The sequence below is a fragment of the Argopecten irradians genome, chromosome 11, assembly GCF_041381155.1.
Source record: "Argopecten irradians isolate NY chromosome 11, Ai_NY, whole genome shotgun sequence".
Classification (NCBI taxonomy): domain Eukaryota; kingdom Metazoa; phylum Mollusca; class Bivalvia; order Pectinida; family Pectinidae; genus Argopecten; species Argopecten irradians.
The window spans coordinates 2,076,013-2,093,286 of NC_091144.1; the positions used below are offsets into that span (position 1 = coordinate 2,076,013).

At 36.1% G+C, this 17,274-nt stretch overlaps 1 protein-coding gene across 1 annotated transcript in view; it reads right to left on the reverse strand.

Annotated features, from left to right (window-relative positions):
* The window catches only part of LOC138334283 (fibronectin type 3 and ankyrin repeat domains 1 protein-like), a 51,337-nt gene that overhangs the window by 23,427 nt on the left and 10,636 nt on the right, over window positions 1-17,274 (reverse strand). The window contains exon 3 of the mRNA XM_069282919.1: window positions 279-450. Coding sequence (XP_069139020.1) covers window positions 279-450 — 172 coding nt within the window. The remainder of the gene's footprint in view (window positions 1-278; window positions 451-17,274) is intronic.

Sequence of the window (17,274 nt, forward strand, 5' to 3'; positions counted from 1 at the left end):
CAAATACAATCTCTTTCACATTCCACTTTCATAAATGAGCTTATTTGATATTTGAACTCCTTGCAATTGACATTCTACAGCTCATATTCTATGACAAGAACTTATTTGATACCTTGATATACTGCTCTATGATCTCTTTGCTATCTGGATGCCTTACCAGTCTACAACAATCATTTTTCACTGTTTTCAGGACTCCTATATAATAAATAAAATGAGCCGTCTCCAAGAAGACATCATCCAAATTCAGCGCACAGTCTAAAATCACTGTAAAAACTTACGTGTAAGCACCACACCACTGTCCACCGCGGTCTTTCTCCTGTAAGAAACACTTGATCTTGCCGTTGGCTTTGTTTCCGACACTGTAGGCATGAAGTAGTGCTTCGTCCCAGTACAGCTCTATAGACTGATGGGTCACCTTACCAACTATAGGAGGGGGAGGCTTCGGTAATGCTGGAATAGAAAGAATTCCTTGTTCTATAACTTTATATGGGACAGATAATTGCTGTTCTTTTGAAATTAATAATTTTGTAAAGGACAAGAGCAGCTCCTAATACAATTTCATGATAGATAGACTCAACATATGAATGACTTATAAAAGGGAGACAACCTATTATTCAGGGGCGGTACAATTGCAATTTCAGAGGGTACTTTTCTATACCATCTGTATGGTATATAACATAATTTAGCCCAAATCAGGCGGTACCACAGCCAGGTTCAACCAGCAAAAAGTACCGGGTACTGCCTGATGTAGAAACTAACTATATGTATCTTTGTAACAGAAAACAATCACAACATTGTAAAGGGGAATTGGTTTGGAAGTTGTTCTCTAAATAACTGAAACATTTGTAATGGGGATATCTAATATATTGTTCTCTAACTTTATACAGGACAGATAATTGCTGTTCTTTTAAAATTAATAATTTTGTAAAGGACAAGAGCAGCTCCTGATACAATTTGATAATAGATAGACTCAACATATAAATGATTTATAAAGGGGAGACAACCCAAATATATTTGTATCTTTGTAACATTAAACAATTACAACTTTTAGAATGTGCTACATTGTTTTTTCTAAAGTGATTTAATTAAATCTGACAAATATAAACACACAGGTCTCAAAAGGTACAGAGCAACTAGAAATAGACAAAATCTTGTTGTATTTAATAGGTACAAACCATTAGAAGAGTCTGGTCCTACACAAAATGTTTTGTTTAAGGTTAAAAACATGTTCCAACTTATGAAATTCACAAATCAATAAATTTATGTGCTAAATTTATGTGTCAGACTTGGAGAACATAATCAACATCTTCAATGGAGTCCTCTGACCATGGACCAAACCGTCAAAGTTTCTTACAATGTAAATTAGGTATAGAATACTTTATTTATTCTCTATCAGTGGACCTCTGACCATGGACCTCTGACCATGGACCAAACCGTCAAAGTTTCTTACAATGTAAATTAGGTATAGAATACTTTATTTATTCTCTATCAGTGGACCTCTGACCATGGACCTCTGACCATGGACCTCTGACCATGGACCTCTGACCATGGACCTCTGACCATGGACCTCTGACCATGGACCAAACCGTCAAAGTTTCTTACAATGTAAATTAGGTATAGAATACTTTATTTATTCTCTATCAGTGGACCTCTGACCATGGACCTCTGACCATGGACCTCTGACCATGGACCAAACCGTCAAAGTTTCTTACAATGTAAATTAGGTATAGAATACTTTATTTATTCTCTATCAGTGGACCTCTGACCATGGACCTCTGACCATGGACCAAACCGTCAAAGTTTCTTACAATGTAAATTAGGTATAGAATACTTTATTTATTCTCTATCAGTGGACCTCTGACCATGGACCTCTGACCATGGACCAAACCGTCAAAGTTTCTTACAATGTAAATTAGGTATAGAATACTTTATTTATTCTCTATCAGTGGACCTCTGACCATGGACCTCTGACCATGGACCTCTGACCATGGACCAAACCGTCAAAGTTTCTTACAATGTAAATTAGGTATAGAATACTTTATTTATTCTCTATCAGTGGACCTCTGACCATGGACCTCTGACCATGGACCTCTGACCATGGACCTCTGACCATGGACCTCTGACCATGGACCAAACCGTCAAAGTTTCTTACAATGTAAATTAGGTATAGAATACTTTATTTATTCTCTATCAGTGGACCTCTGACCATGGACCTCTGACCATGGACGAAACCGTCAGAGTTTCTTACAATGTAGATTAGGTTTAGAAGAATACGTTGATTCTCTATCAGTGGAACCCTCTCTATCTCTGATTATTGTTGTCATGGCCTTGATTTTGATTTTTGCCATCCACATAAATACCATGTTCTATACACTTCTACAAGGTCAAACTAAAATAAATCCAAAGGGATAACCAGTCTATGATGGAGACAGAGGGATTATAATCTAAAACTCTGAGCATGACTGAGCAATGTTTACACAATATTATTTACAAACATAGCCACTAAGCTGGCCAGTCTGTATATAATATGGTCCCAGAATTTAAATTGACAAGTTACGATTGAGAAATTTTATAACAGTGGTAATAACATTTATTTGTGCTAGGCTGTGCTTGTCGAAAATTGAGTGGCACGGAATTCAATAGTGATGACGTCAAGCGATTGTCCACAGTCACAATACAGGGATACCATCAAGGAAAACAATAGAAATAAAACACACAAACATTCTAACAACAAACATGACTTAACACACAAACATTCTAACAACAAACATGACTTAATCGAGGAGAGTGAGATCCAAGGCCTTGGTTTGAATTCTACATTTTTTACAATACAACACCTGACGTTTGTGGATATAAATTGCCTTTAGTTTGTGTTATTTAGATCTGGAATAGTTGGGGGGAAAAAAAAACAAAAAATTCTGGGAAATGTAGAAACATTAAATTTTTAACAAAGAATATCTTCTTAAAAGTATGTGCAATTTGTTTAAATTTCTGAGATGCTGTAGATAGATAAAATATTACTTATCCCCTTTTACAAACTATGCATCAGTTAACAAAATATAGTATATACTGAGTAAGTATATAGTAGTGTGTTCCCTGTCAGAGTTCAATTAAGGAGACTATTGATGTAAGAGATAGTGGTCAAAGCTAGTCGGTTTGGCAGTATAACATCTAGTTTTAAAAGCGACCTTTTTTCAAACTTTGCGTTTATTTGAAGTTAACATTTAGAATACACCTAGGAGGTACATCTAAAGAAAACTTCACACATCTTGTACAAACAGAAATAAAATGGTACATAGCAGTAGGTCGTCCCCTTTATTCCTCTCACAAAACCTTTACTTTTTAGATCAATTAATGTCTTTTATTTACAAACTTTGACCACAATTAAAGTTGCTTTCTTGACTCTGGGAAAATCAATTCTACCAAAATGTTTGCTTTCACTTGGGTGGGTTTTTTCATTCCTTTTATAGATGTGACTAATGGACAAGGTTTGAAGGTTGGCTGGCTTATACATCAGAAGTAGACTATATACTGCTGACAGGGGTAGTTCTGACGCAGGTCAACTCTGACGTAGGGAACTCAAACATATATTGATGGTGAATATTAAAAACATTATTCAATTACACTCCTTAAACTAAATCATTGGATACATTCACAGCTGATATATCCATTAACAAATACTTGTAACAATGTTTCATTTGTTTTACAGTCATACCCCCTGCAGACCATTAGAAATGGTTCGATACCGTAACCATACACAGGTGCTCTAGTAAAAGTGCTAGTGTAGAATTGTCCGAGTCACGTACACAAATGTTACATAAATACATTACTGTATCATATTGACACTTTCATCCCTGGGTTAATTACTTCTTGTTTACAAACCCAGATGACCCTAATTGATGTCATTGTTTTGACAGCTGCTGTATGACATAATAAACTAATACATTTTGTTAGCAATATTTATGAATGACGTTTGACAATATTTGACATTCTACAAGCCATACGTACCATATCTTAAATTCTGATAAATCACATAATGTCATATAAGTAGTAAAATCCTTCAAGTTCATTTCTAATGTTTTGTTTTTTCTCTACAGATATCATTGTAAAAATATACCATACTGCAGTGCAGAAAGTATGTAATGCATTAATTATAGATTTATCTCCCCCTTTCGTGACATCATTATTATAATGTGTAAGCAAAATCAAAGTTGTTTTCTCTGATAAATATGACACTATGCTTACAAACATATGGCATCACAACCAATACCTAGCTGTAAGGGCAGATAACTTTTTAAAATGCTAAGACAGAATTGTACAGGATGACTAACATAGTGCAGGTAGAAACTACAATGGACTGGAAACTTCTTAATGGTATACTCACTAGACATATATTGAATTGCAAGATGTTAATTTCTCTTAACATCAAAGTTCCTGATTTTTAGTTTCCTAGCAACATTCTATAATACCAATACTAATTACCTTTACCAGGCTAAATTTAAATTAACTCTCAGTAAACTAAATTAAAGATTCAATCAGAACTCCTTATGGTATTTTTTTTAAATACCAACCGGTGACAGCATCATTATAGGTTTTCAATCAACATTTTTCAGATAGTGATGGTAATTGCCTTACATTACTGAACTGTCTACAAAATATCATAAATAAATCTAAGCAAATCCCATCAATTAATTGGAGAGATAATCATTATTATTCTGGTAGCACAAATATACAGACAAAACCAAATATTGAATAATTTTGAAAGGACATTAATGGCTAAAAAATGTGCCATACTCGCGTCTCTATAAATGCCTTAATTAAGAAAAAATACACATTTACAATTTATCTGATCAAGCATAGTAATAAAACAGTAACCTAATTAGGAAATTGTTAAATGGTAGAGAAATACTAATTAAAGTTATATGTACATAAGGTAGAAGATGCTTGGAGATAATTTTAAGTTGTATGTCATATTTGAAATTCTTTGTCGATCATAGCACAACTACATGTATGTGCTAAGTATTTTATTTTATGTCTTTTTAACAGTACAGCCAGGTTCATGTATGTATGTGCCAGGTTTAAGAGATGAAAGAAAGCCAGAGTACCTGTTTGGATACTTTGACCACATTGTCACTGTAGCACTGGCACTTATTGGGTTGAATACGGTAATGATCCTGTCCTGGACATTCAACTCTTCAGTTTTTCTTATAAAGTTCCATACACTAACATTATACAATAAACACTAACATCCATGGTTGGCTCCAACACTCCCAACACTGGGAACTGTTTGCTGATTACAACAATTTTCTTTTGCTTGGTCTTATTGACTGCCACACTGACCTATAATGATTAAATACCGGAGAGAAATTCTGGGTAGTTAAGATAAAACATACCTTTATAGTCATCAGGTCGATTAACTTCGGTCAAAATATAGCCCGAAAATTGATTCTTCAATTAGATGTAACAAATGAAGCTGAAAATATACCTGATTTTCTCATTGATTGCAGTTATAATGTCCACATCCATAACTGTATACTTATAAGGCTACAACTTGTACTACACTTCTATGGAATTATTCAACCGTATAGTATTTTTTACTTAAGTAATAACCATTTTGTAGGTGTAGTTAAAAATGTTCAAAAGTTTGGGAAGGGATGATTTGTAAATCATATCTAAATTATGTACTGTATCGGTATTAACTTTAAAACACCCCCATCCCTTCCTTACAATAATAGTTACACTTTTGTGAATTCGAAAGCCAAAATCAGCTAAATGAAATCTGGATTGACAGGCATGTTCAGGATGTACAAGCTAGGACTCAAGAAAGTACTCAGTGACAAGAAATAGCACATGCATGTTAATCAAGCTCAAATTTATTATGACAAATTCAAATTAAAAACAGACTTAAATCATTTTATTTTACTGAAGTTATATAATGAGGTGAACTTTTGTGTCAAGAAATGATGAGAAACCAGTGCCCTAGACTATCCCTTGCAATTGCTCAATATACTAAGAACATATCACTACAAATACGAAGACACAAGACTGCTAAAGTTAAATATAGAGCCTTATCAATCAGAAGTATTCTGTATACATAAATAATGTGTTATTTAGGCTATTATCAATATTTAAAAAGGATTAAGCATTCAGCCTTTCTATACACTCACGCAAAATGTGTTTTGGACTCAACTTCAGATATTAATACTTTATTATGTCATACCAGTGATGTATATCCGTATAAAATTACCATTCCAGAAAACTGCTGAGTAAATTTTCAGCTCGTAATGAATTTGGGTATTATAATTACTGAACCATCAAAACATAGCTCTAGCTCAATGTTGAACTTATTATCAAATTGCCAAAAAGAATATACCGACTGCTGCTTGAAACCTGAATAAAGATAAATTATTAACAATTAACAAAATGGAAGCAACAGAAATAACTTATTGAAATTTCATGAAGATTGATGAGCTTTCACTTTACAGTTTGTTATCTAAACACCTGTAATTTAAATAAATTACCATCATAAGTCTTATTTAATTTTGTATAACATTATGGACACCTGTTCTGATAAGTCAAAGGTCATATCCAAATATGGTTAAACATTAGCTGGAACTCAAACTCAACTCAAAACAATTCTCACAAGGTTCATATCTAAATATATTTAGACGATATGACAAATTTCTCAAGCAATTTTTCATGGCATGTAAACAATATGTCAGGAATCGTATTGGAGCATTGAAGCGTGATAATACCGAAGATCGGGGCACCTGTTAACACAGAAATATAGAGTATATCAAATTTAGTGTGTTAGTAAACAGTTTACGGATCTATTGTGTGCCCCTTTCATGCTTTACGTCAGCACGATCTATACAGAATCTGTAATGAAGGGCATGTGTAGCTCCTGATTCTATAGCACTCTAACAAAAGGTCACCATTCTGTCTGAACAACCTTGACCTCTCACCTGGACATGTACAAAAGTAACCCTTAGAAAGCAGAGTCTTTACATCAGATCAGACAGAAATATATCTTAATGGCACCGAGTCAAGAAAACATTATGGTATTATACACCAATGATTTTGGTATTGTAGAAATCACTTTATGTACAAACTCTGACATTTTACTTTACATATCACTGTGTCATTTACAGAGATCAGACACATGTGATGAGATAGAAACCACAAAACCACAGGTTTACGACGCGTTTAAAAAATGAATCAACTAAAAATACAGTATTTTTTAGCTCCTTTTAAAGGTTTACGACGCGCTAAAAAAATATATCAACTAGTATTTTTAGCTTCTTTTTTTGTGTGTGCCCAAACCTTTGCACAAAACTTAGATACTAGAAAACTTAGAAATCATTTGCTTGTACATGTCGTTATGACAATTTTAATATGACAGTGTTTCACATTTAATGAAGTATTAAAAGTCAAATTTATTAATCATTTTCTTCCAATGAATCTAGCTATTAGAGGTGATGTGAAAGATCACTGTGTTAAAAGCTTATTCATGAAACCTTGACAAGATCACTTTAGTTTATCTATGAAACTTTTCAAGTTCACTACAATTGTTGCTGAACTATGGAACTTTTATTAGTTCACTTCAATTAGCAGCATTAAATGAAACTTTTCAAGCTCACTGTGATTTGGGCTTCAGTTTAAGAGAGCTGATACTTGTTAGAACTTTACCACAAACATACAGTGTGATGGCCCGACCTACAGGTGAGATTTGACTGTGATTTATACCACTCAGGTAAACAAGAGGCCCAAAGGGCCTTAACGGTCATCTGACTACCTTGGCCATAGTAAAATTAATTATATATGGTGTCCCTTTGTCAGGACCATGTCAGGATCATTTTCAATTTCTTTCAACAAATTTTATTTCAAACAAGAGGCCCAAGGGCCTTAACATATAGGAAATTAATTAGATATATATATTGTCATGGTAGTCATCTTCGATTTGGGATCAACCAGATCTAGATGTAACAATACTTTGTCTGGACCATTCAGGATCATTTCATGCAAGTTTCAGCCAAATCGCACCGGCAGAACTTGAGAAGAAGTTCAAAATTTGTTTTCAAGATGGTGGCTGTGGCGGCCATCTTGGATTTTGGATCAACCCGAAAAATAACAACACTTTGTCGGGACCATGTCAGGATCATTTCATGCAAGTTTCAGCCAAATCGCACTGGTAGAACTTGAGAAGAAGTTCAAAATGTGTTTTCAAGATGGCGGCTGTGGCGGCCATCTTGGATTTCGGATCGACCCGAAAAATAACAACACTTTGTCGGGACCATGTCAGGATCATTTCACTCAAGATTCAGCCAAATCGCACCGGTAGAACTTGAGAAGAAGTTCAAAATGTGTTTTCAAGATGGCGGCTGTGGCGGCCATCTTGGATTTTGAATCAACCCGAAAAATAACAACACTTTGTCGGGACCATGTCAGGATCATTTCATGCAAGTTTCAGCCAAATCGCACCGGTAGAACTTGAGAAGAAGTTCAAAATGTGTTTTCAAGATGGCGGTTGTGGCGGCCATCTTGGATTTCGGATCGACCCGAAAAATAACAACACTTTGTCGGGACCATGTCAGGATCATTTCATGCAAGTTTCAGCCAAATCGCACCGGTAGAACTTGAGAAGAAGTTCAAAATGTGTTTTCAAGATGGCGGCTGTGGCGGCCATCTTGGATTTTGGATCAACCCGAAAAATAACAACACTTTGTCGGGACCATGTCAGGATCATTTCATGCAAGTTTCAGCCAAATCGCACCGGTAGAACTTGAGCAGAAGTTCAAAATGTGTTTTCAAGATGGCGGCTGTGGCGGCCATCTTGGATTTCGGATCGACCCGAAAAATAACAACACTTTGTCGGGACCATGTCAGGATCATTTCATGCAAGTTTCAGCCAAATCGCACCGGTAGAACTTGAGAAGAAGTTCAAAATGTGTTTTCTAGATGGCGGCTGTGGCGGCCATCTTGGATTTTGGATCAACCCGAAAAATAACAACACTTTGTCGGGACCATGTCAGGATCATTTCACTCAAGTTTCAGCCAAATCCCACCGGTAGAACTTGAGAAGAAGTTCAAAATGTGTTTTCAAGATGGCGGCTGTGGCGGCCATTTTGGATTTCGGATCGACCCGAAAAATAACAACACTTTGTCGGGACCATGTCAGGATCATTTCATGCAAGTTTCAGCCAAATCGCACCGGTAGAACTTGAGAAGAAGTTCAAAATGTGTTTTCAGGATGGCGGCTGTGGCGGCCATCTTGGATTTCGGATCGACCCCGAAAAATAACAACACTTTGTTGGGACCATGTCAGGATCATTTCACTCAAGTTTCAGCCAAATCGCACCGGTAGAACTTGAGAAGAAGTTCAAAATGTGTTTTCAAGATGGCGGCTGTGGCGGCCATCTTGGATTTTGGATCAACCTGAAAAATAACAACACTTTGTCGGGACCATGTCAGGATCATTTCACTCAAGTTTCAGCCAAATCGCACCGGTAGAACTTGAGAAGAAGTTCAAAATGTGTTTTCAAGATGGCGGCTGTGGCGGCCATCTTGGATTTTGGATCAACCCGAAAAATAACAACACTTTGTCGGGACCATGTCAGGATCATTTCATGCAAGTTTCAGCCAAATCGCACTGGTAGAACTTGAGAAGAAGTTCAAAATGTGTTTTCAAGATGGCGGCTGTGGCGGCCATCTTGGATTTCGGATCGACCCGAAAAAACCACAACACTTTGTTGGGACCATGTCAGGATCATTTCATGCCAGTTTCAGCCAAATCGCACTGGTAGAACTTGAGAAGAAGTTCAAAATGAGTTTTCAAGATGGCGGCTGTGGCGGCCACCTTGCATTTCGGATCGACCCGAAAAATAACAACACTTTGTCGGGACCATGTCAGGATCATTTCATGCAAGTTTCAGCCAAATTGCACCGGTAGAACTTGAGAAGAAGTTCAAAATGTGTTTTCAAGATGGCGGCTGTGGCGGCCATCTTGGATTTTGGATCAACCCGAAAAATAACAACACTTTGTCGGGACCATGTCAGGATCATTTCATGCAAGTTTCAGCCAAATCGCACCGGTAGAACTTGAGAAGAAGTTCAAAATGTGTTTTCAAGATGGCGGCTGTGGCGGCCATCTTGGATTTCGGATCGACCCGAAAAATAACAACACTTTGTCGGGACCATGTCAGGATCATTTCATGCAAGTTTCAGCCAAATCGCACCGGTAGAACTTGAGAAGAAGTTCAAAATGTGTTTTCAAGATGGCGGCTGTGGCGGCCATCTTGGATTTCGGATCGACCCGAAAAATAACAACACTTTGTTGGGACCATGTCAGGATCATTTCATGCAAGTTTCAGCCAAATCGCACTGGTAGAACTTGAGAAGAAGTTCAAAATGTGTTTTCAAGATGGCGGCTGTGGCGGCCATCTTGGATTTCGGATCGACCCGAAAAATAACAACACTTTGTCGGGACCATGTCAGGATCATTTCACGCAAGTTTCAGCCAAATCGCACCGGTAGAACTTGAGAAGAAGTTCAAAATGTGTTTTCAAGATGGCGGCTGTGACGGCCATCTTGGATTTCGGATCGACCCGAAAAAATAACAACACTTTGTCGGGACCATGTCAGGATCATTTCATGCAAGTTTCAGCCAAATCGCACCGGTAGAACTTGAGAAGAAGTTCAAAATGTGTTTTCAAGATGGCGGCTGTGGCGGCCATCTTGGATTTCGGATCGACCCGGAAAATAACAACACTTTGTCGGGACCATGTCAGGATCATTTCACGCAAGTTTCAGCCAAATCGCACCAGTAGAACTTGAGAAGAAGTTCAAAATGTGTTTTCAAGATGGCGGCTGTGGCGGCCATTTTGGATTTCGGATCGACCCGAAAAATAACAACACTTTGTCGGGACCATGTCAGGATCATTTCATGCAAGTTTCAGCCAAATCGCACCGGTAGAACTTGAGAAGAAGTTCAAAATGTGTTTTCAAGATGGCGGCTGTGGCGGCCATCTTGGATTTCGGATCGACCCGAAAAATAACAACACTTTGTCGGGACCATGTCAGGATCATTTCATGCAAGTTTCAGCCAAATCGCACTGGTAGAACTTGAGAAGAAGTTCAAAATGTGAAAAGTTAACGCACGGCGCACGGCGGACGGCGCACGGCGCACGGCGCACGGCGCACGGCGGACGACGACGGACGAAACATGATGACTATAGGTCATCCTGACCCTTTTATACCGCTCAGGTAAAAATGCATAAAAGTGCACAATGAAGAATCTGTACAACGCCACACAACAAAGGGAGAAAATCGGCCAGGAAACGATTGGTGTCACAGAACCTGGCACAGATCAAAAGGCCGATTTGCATTGTCATAAATATGCAATCTGTTGTTGGACTTTCTCCATTTCAATATGACAAATAGATACTTGCAATATAAGCAAAGCCTTCATGCAACTATTCAGACCCCATATTATGCCCATATTGCTAACAGGAGAATAAAATGAAGTTGCATGATAAAGACAACGGAGGTATTTTGATACTAACACAGTCTCTGTAAAACAAATTATTTGCGATTCCCACACAAACACCACCAAATTTTCTCAAATAGTAACTCTTGGTTGGTTGTCTGTTCCGATGAATACTTTTTATTTACCAGGTCGCTTCTGTAACAAATGTTTTTTGAAAATTTTAGCTGACTATAGACAGTGTTTAAGAGTTACACAAACGCATTACTGATGGTGGAATTATATTATTGTTTCTGTTCTGGTGCAGAATGTCATAGCATGGTATGTCAGAATTAAGCAGGGTTTGCAACAGTTATTTACATTGTATCTGTTTTTCCAATGACAGTTTGATAGGACGATTTGGCTATCAATTCTGTCCACAATCCCCCTCCACACAGAAGAGTTCTGTGTAAATCGTCCTGGTATTCAGCTGTATAAGCCGACAGTGATAATGACCAGTAAAAAATGTGGGATTATGGAAATGTTTTAATAGCCATTCATATTGATCAGAAAAACAAGTGGAATGTGTGATGTGTATAGACTGCCAATCATTCCAGGCTGAAATCAATATATCAATTAGCCCTAACGTCATCCCAAGTAAGGATAATAATGATAGAGTACCCACGTCTGCATGGTAAAGCTAGGCATCAAGGTGTATAAATAGCTTATCGAAAACAATAAATGTTTCTTTGTTATATCTGTATATATATATCTATTTGTTATACAGTATATATTTCAAAAAACATTAAAGATGCTCCACCGCTGACAGAGCAAAAATGATACTCATCATTTGAACAATAATTGGTGTTTATTCGTGTATATACATGTTTAATTAACACAAAAATCAATATAACATCATTTATTTTGCTTTTGGAGCAAAGAAGTTTTTTCGAAGCAATTCATTATTTTTTAATATTCTTATCTTGAAGTAAAATGAGAAGTTCCAACTTTTCAATGGCGGTAATTGTGAAAAATAAATAACTTTTGTAATTGAAGAAAAATATTAATTCCTCTGTCCTAGTTTCTTATAGAGAAAAAATACTTTTTGTCAGCGTTGGAGCATCTTTAAGCTACCACAAATGCCATAGCTATATGACTATTAACACATAACAATTTTTCCATGGAGTCATCTCCCTTTAGTTGGATTATTTCCCTTGGCAGCAATAAAGAATGTTGTCACTGAAAAACTAACTATACATCCTTGTAAACATGTTTGTCAATATATTATTGGTATATACATCTATTTTAAGGACTACAAAGCCTTAGAAATATAATGTGTTTCAAGTGATTCATTTTTAATGTGTTTCAAGTGATTCATTTTTAATAAGTGGATAAAAATCAAATTTGTTAGCAATAATCTAGGGTCTGGAGAAATTATATATAAAACTAAAACTGTAAATAATACATATGTAAATAGAGCAATCTACATTGTATAACATGCAGTGATGCAATGTAGAATGCTCTAGTGATTTCTGCTTTATTTGTGGAAATTGATTGAGTTAAAATTACTCCATATGCATCCAAAATCAATAAAGTCTGAAGACTATTAAATCTGTACCACAAGCTTTGACAACAGAATTATTGTAACATAAATACTTCAATCTATGATTAGAATGTATTCTATTTATTTTCGATTTATTGTATATATATACTGCAAATTTTTAATCATTTTTATACCATTTCATACTCAAGTAAATTCTGTCACATGAACATTGCATTACGAGAGATATAGCCTGCACAGTTTTTATATAGATAGGTATGTAACAATAAAGGAGAAAATGCAACAGCCAACCTGGGGTTCAAACTTGTGGCTTCTGAACACTCGTCAGATGCTCAACATAATGAACAACCTGGTTGCCAATGATCAACCCAGTCCAGTCTCGCTACACTTTTAATTCTTTTCTTCTCCAAAGTTTTCCACCTCAACGATACACAAGATTGTCAGCCATTTTACTACCATCATAGGTACATCTGTTTTGCCTTGATAGCCAGGTTTGCAACAGCTGGGAGATAACAAAATGTAGCAGCAAAACTATATATATATTTGATTTAAACCCTAGCTAGACCCCCAAACACTAGCTGGATCAGCTCTATCAATTTAGTTAGCAGGTTGTCAATGATCATCCCAGTGTCAATGCCGTCCTTCGTTGGTTTTTCCCTGATCATGTCACTGTGTCCAAGAACTGGATCACCTGACCATTACCTTAAAGATGCTCCATCGCCGAGAGAGCATAAATGATATTCATCATTTGAACAATAATTGGTGTTTCATCGTGTATATATATATACTTGAAGTAAAATTAGAAGCTCAAACTTTTCAATGGTGAAAATGGTGTAAAGTAAGTAACTTTTGTAACTGAAGAAAAATACTAAATCATTTGCTCCTGTTTTTGATAGTGAAAAATTACAATTTTTTTTTTGTCAGTGGTGGAGCATCTTTAAGTCTATCTGTGTTTGGATCTCGACTTAAGATTTCTATCAAATATGTTATCTACCTCAATTTTCATTTCTTCACTTTTTATTTGAATCGGATTACATACACACATTGTTACACAACTATTGATAGTAATAAGTTTTACAATAGCATGTAAAAGTAAGAACATAATGGTCACCACAAAGAAACACTAAATTACTATAGCTTGGCCTTACCACTATTTAAAGAGAGAACAAATTACTCTGCTATATCAATGACACCAAAACAAGCTATACTTAATCACACAATTACTAATTCTAACGTCCTGTTACCAGAAATAAACATAATGAAATCAAAGTGGGTATAAATATTTATCCACAGGAAAACAGTTCCTTCATCGGGTTGAAACATGACTAGCCATTATGAAATTGGACCTCCTACAGACGTTTGAGGTGTGAGGGGTAATTTTATGGTTTCTTAGTAAGACGGAATTAAAGGCTATTTAAATTCCTTTTACTTATTACTAGTCTATGTTTGACAGTCCCCTTATATCCGGGTACGCCAATCATTCAGTACCATTGATAAATGTGCTGTATCATAGGATACCTTACAATAATCACAGCGGAGAAAGTTCAGAGTTAAATTATCTTTTGACAGTGTGATGTTGTTGACCATAGATCAATCCAGACTTTATAATATCTGGAAGCATGACTATCATGTCAAACATTAAGGAAACATCAAATGATTTTTCTGTCGATAGAATTATAACATGCCAGACTAGTAGGGATATCCTGGTTCACCAATTTTCCTTAACTTTAAGGAATTTTTAACTTCAAATTTTCCATAAGTTAAGGAGCCTTCTTTAACTTTTGTAATGCTTTCCCATGGAATTAAAAATAAGTTAAGGAATTCCTTAAAGTAAAGGAATATCTTCAGTAGTATGGTTATCACTATAATGTGTCAGATTGGTAGGGTTATTCAATTTAATGATTTAGATGGAGTGTTTTTATAATTATTTATAATGTGTCAGACTGGTAGGGTTATTCAATTTAATGATTTAGATGGACTGTTTTATAATTATTTATAATGTGTCAGACTGGAAGGGTTATTCAATTTAATGATTTAGATGGACTGTTTTATAATTATTTATAATGTGTCAGACTGATAGGGTTATTCAATTTAATGATATAGATGGACTGTTTTTATAATTATCTATAATGTGTCAGACTGGTAGGGTTATTCAATTTAATGATTTAGATGGACTGTTTTTATAATTATTTATAATGTGTCAGACTGGTAGGGTTATTCAATTTAATGATTTAGATGGACTGTTTTTATAATTATTTATAATGTGTCAGACTGGTAGGGTTATTCAATTTAATGATTTAGATGGACTGTTTTTATAATTATTTATAATGTGTCAGACTGGAATGGTTATTCAATTTAATGATTTAGATGGACTGATTTTATAATTATCTCTAAAGTGTCAGACTGGTAGGGTTATTCAATTTAATGATTTAGATGGACTGTTTTTATAATTATTTATAATGTGTCAGACTGGTAGGGTTATTCAATTTAATGATTTAGATGGACTGTTTTTATAATTATGTATAATTTATAGACTTTAAGAAACACAAGGATGTATTATTTTTCATAAGTAAATTTTCATCATTTTCCTTTAAAAAAAAGTCTCGATTTGATCATGACAATTCAAAATCTTTTATTGTGGTAGATGAGCTACCTGACAGACCCATGTATGATTGTACAATAATGTGCTGCACTAACTTTATAGGTTCTATTTGTATATAGTTACCTGGCTTCTGATACCTCACAGCTTTACACCTCAAACTCCAAAGAACCCTAAATCAATATCATACTCAATGTCCAATGTAGGTACACCAGCAATTTAATGGTTCCAAAATAAACTTAATGATAACTTTTCAACACTCAACTAAAGAGCGGCACTTTTACTGGAACAAAAGACTGCTTTGTTTTGGAAATGATGAAAGCCTGTGTTTCCAAAGTGTCAAAACTGTTTTACTTGAAGCATTGAGCACTCCAAATAAACTAGACATAACAGAATGTGTATTGCAAACAAAATGAAGTACCACATTGAGGTCGTAAAATGATATACAAAGCAATAAAATCTTGTTGATAATCTTGACATATTTAAACATCACTGATATTCAAATAGTTCTGTATAAAAGTAATAGAATTTGTCAGAACTAGCAAATAATTTGGCTCATGTAGATCTCTATCTTACTGAGATTGGAATCCATTAAACTTCATTTTTACCTCTTTTTAATTTACCAAAAGTCATATACTGCAGTAGATCTTCTATGTCATCAATCACACATCAAAATTGTTTAAAGGATTTATTACAAACTTGTGCTTTAAAGGTGAATTAGATGAGATGATTACAATATATATTTCATAAACTGCTGTACTTGTCCATTAGAAACAGATACATTTTTTTTAACACTGAAAGAGAGCAGCTTTAATGTCTTTACTAATTTAAGGGTAGCCACCCCCCTCCTCCTTCACCACAACCCGTTGTTATTTCACCATCACACACATACCAGACTCCTCCTCCTCCACCACAACCCGTTGTTATTTCACCATCACACACATACCAGACTCCTCCTCCTCCACCACAACCCGTTGTTATTTCACCATCACACACATACCAGACTCCTCCTCCTCCACCACAACCCGTTGTTATTTCACCATCACACACATACCAGACTCCTCCTCCTCCACCACAACCCGTTGTTATTTCACCATCACACACATACCAGACTCCTCCTCCTCCACCACAACCCGTTGTTATTTCACCATCACACACATACCAGACTCCTCCTCCTCCACCACAACCCGTTGTTATTTCACCATCACACACATACCAGACTCCTCCTCCTCCACCACAACCCGTTGTTATTTCACCATCACACACATACCAGACTCCTCCTCCTCCACCACAACCCGTTGTTATTTCACCATCACACACATACCAGACTCCTCCTCCTCCACCACAACCTGTTGTTATTTCACCATCACACACATACCAGACTCCTCCTCCTCCACCACAACCCGTTGTTTTATTTCACCATCACACACATACCAGACTCCTCCTCCTCACCCTTTTATTTCACCCACCACAACCCGTTGTTATTTCACCATCACACACATACCAGACTCCTCCTCCTCCACCACAACCCGTTGTTATTTCACCATCACACACATACCAGACTCCTCCTCCTCCACCACAACCCGTTGTTATTTCACCATCACACACATACCAGACTCCTCCTCCTCCACCACAACCCGTTGTTATTTCACC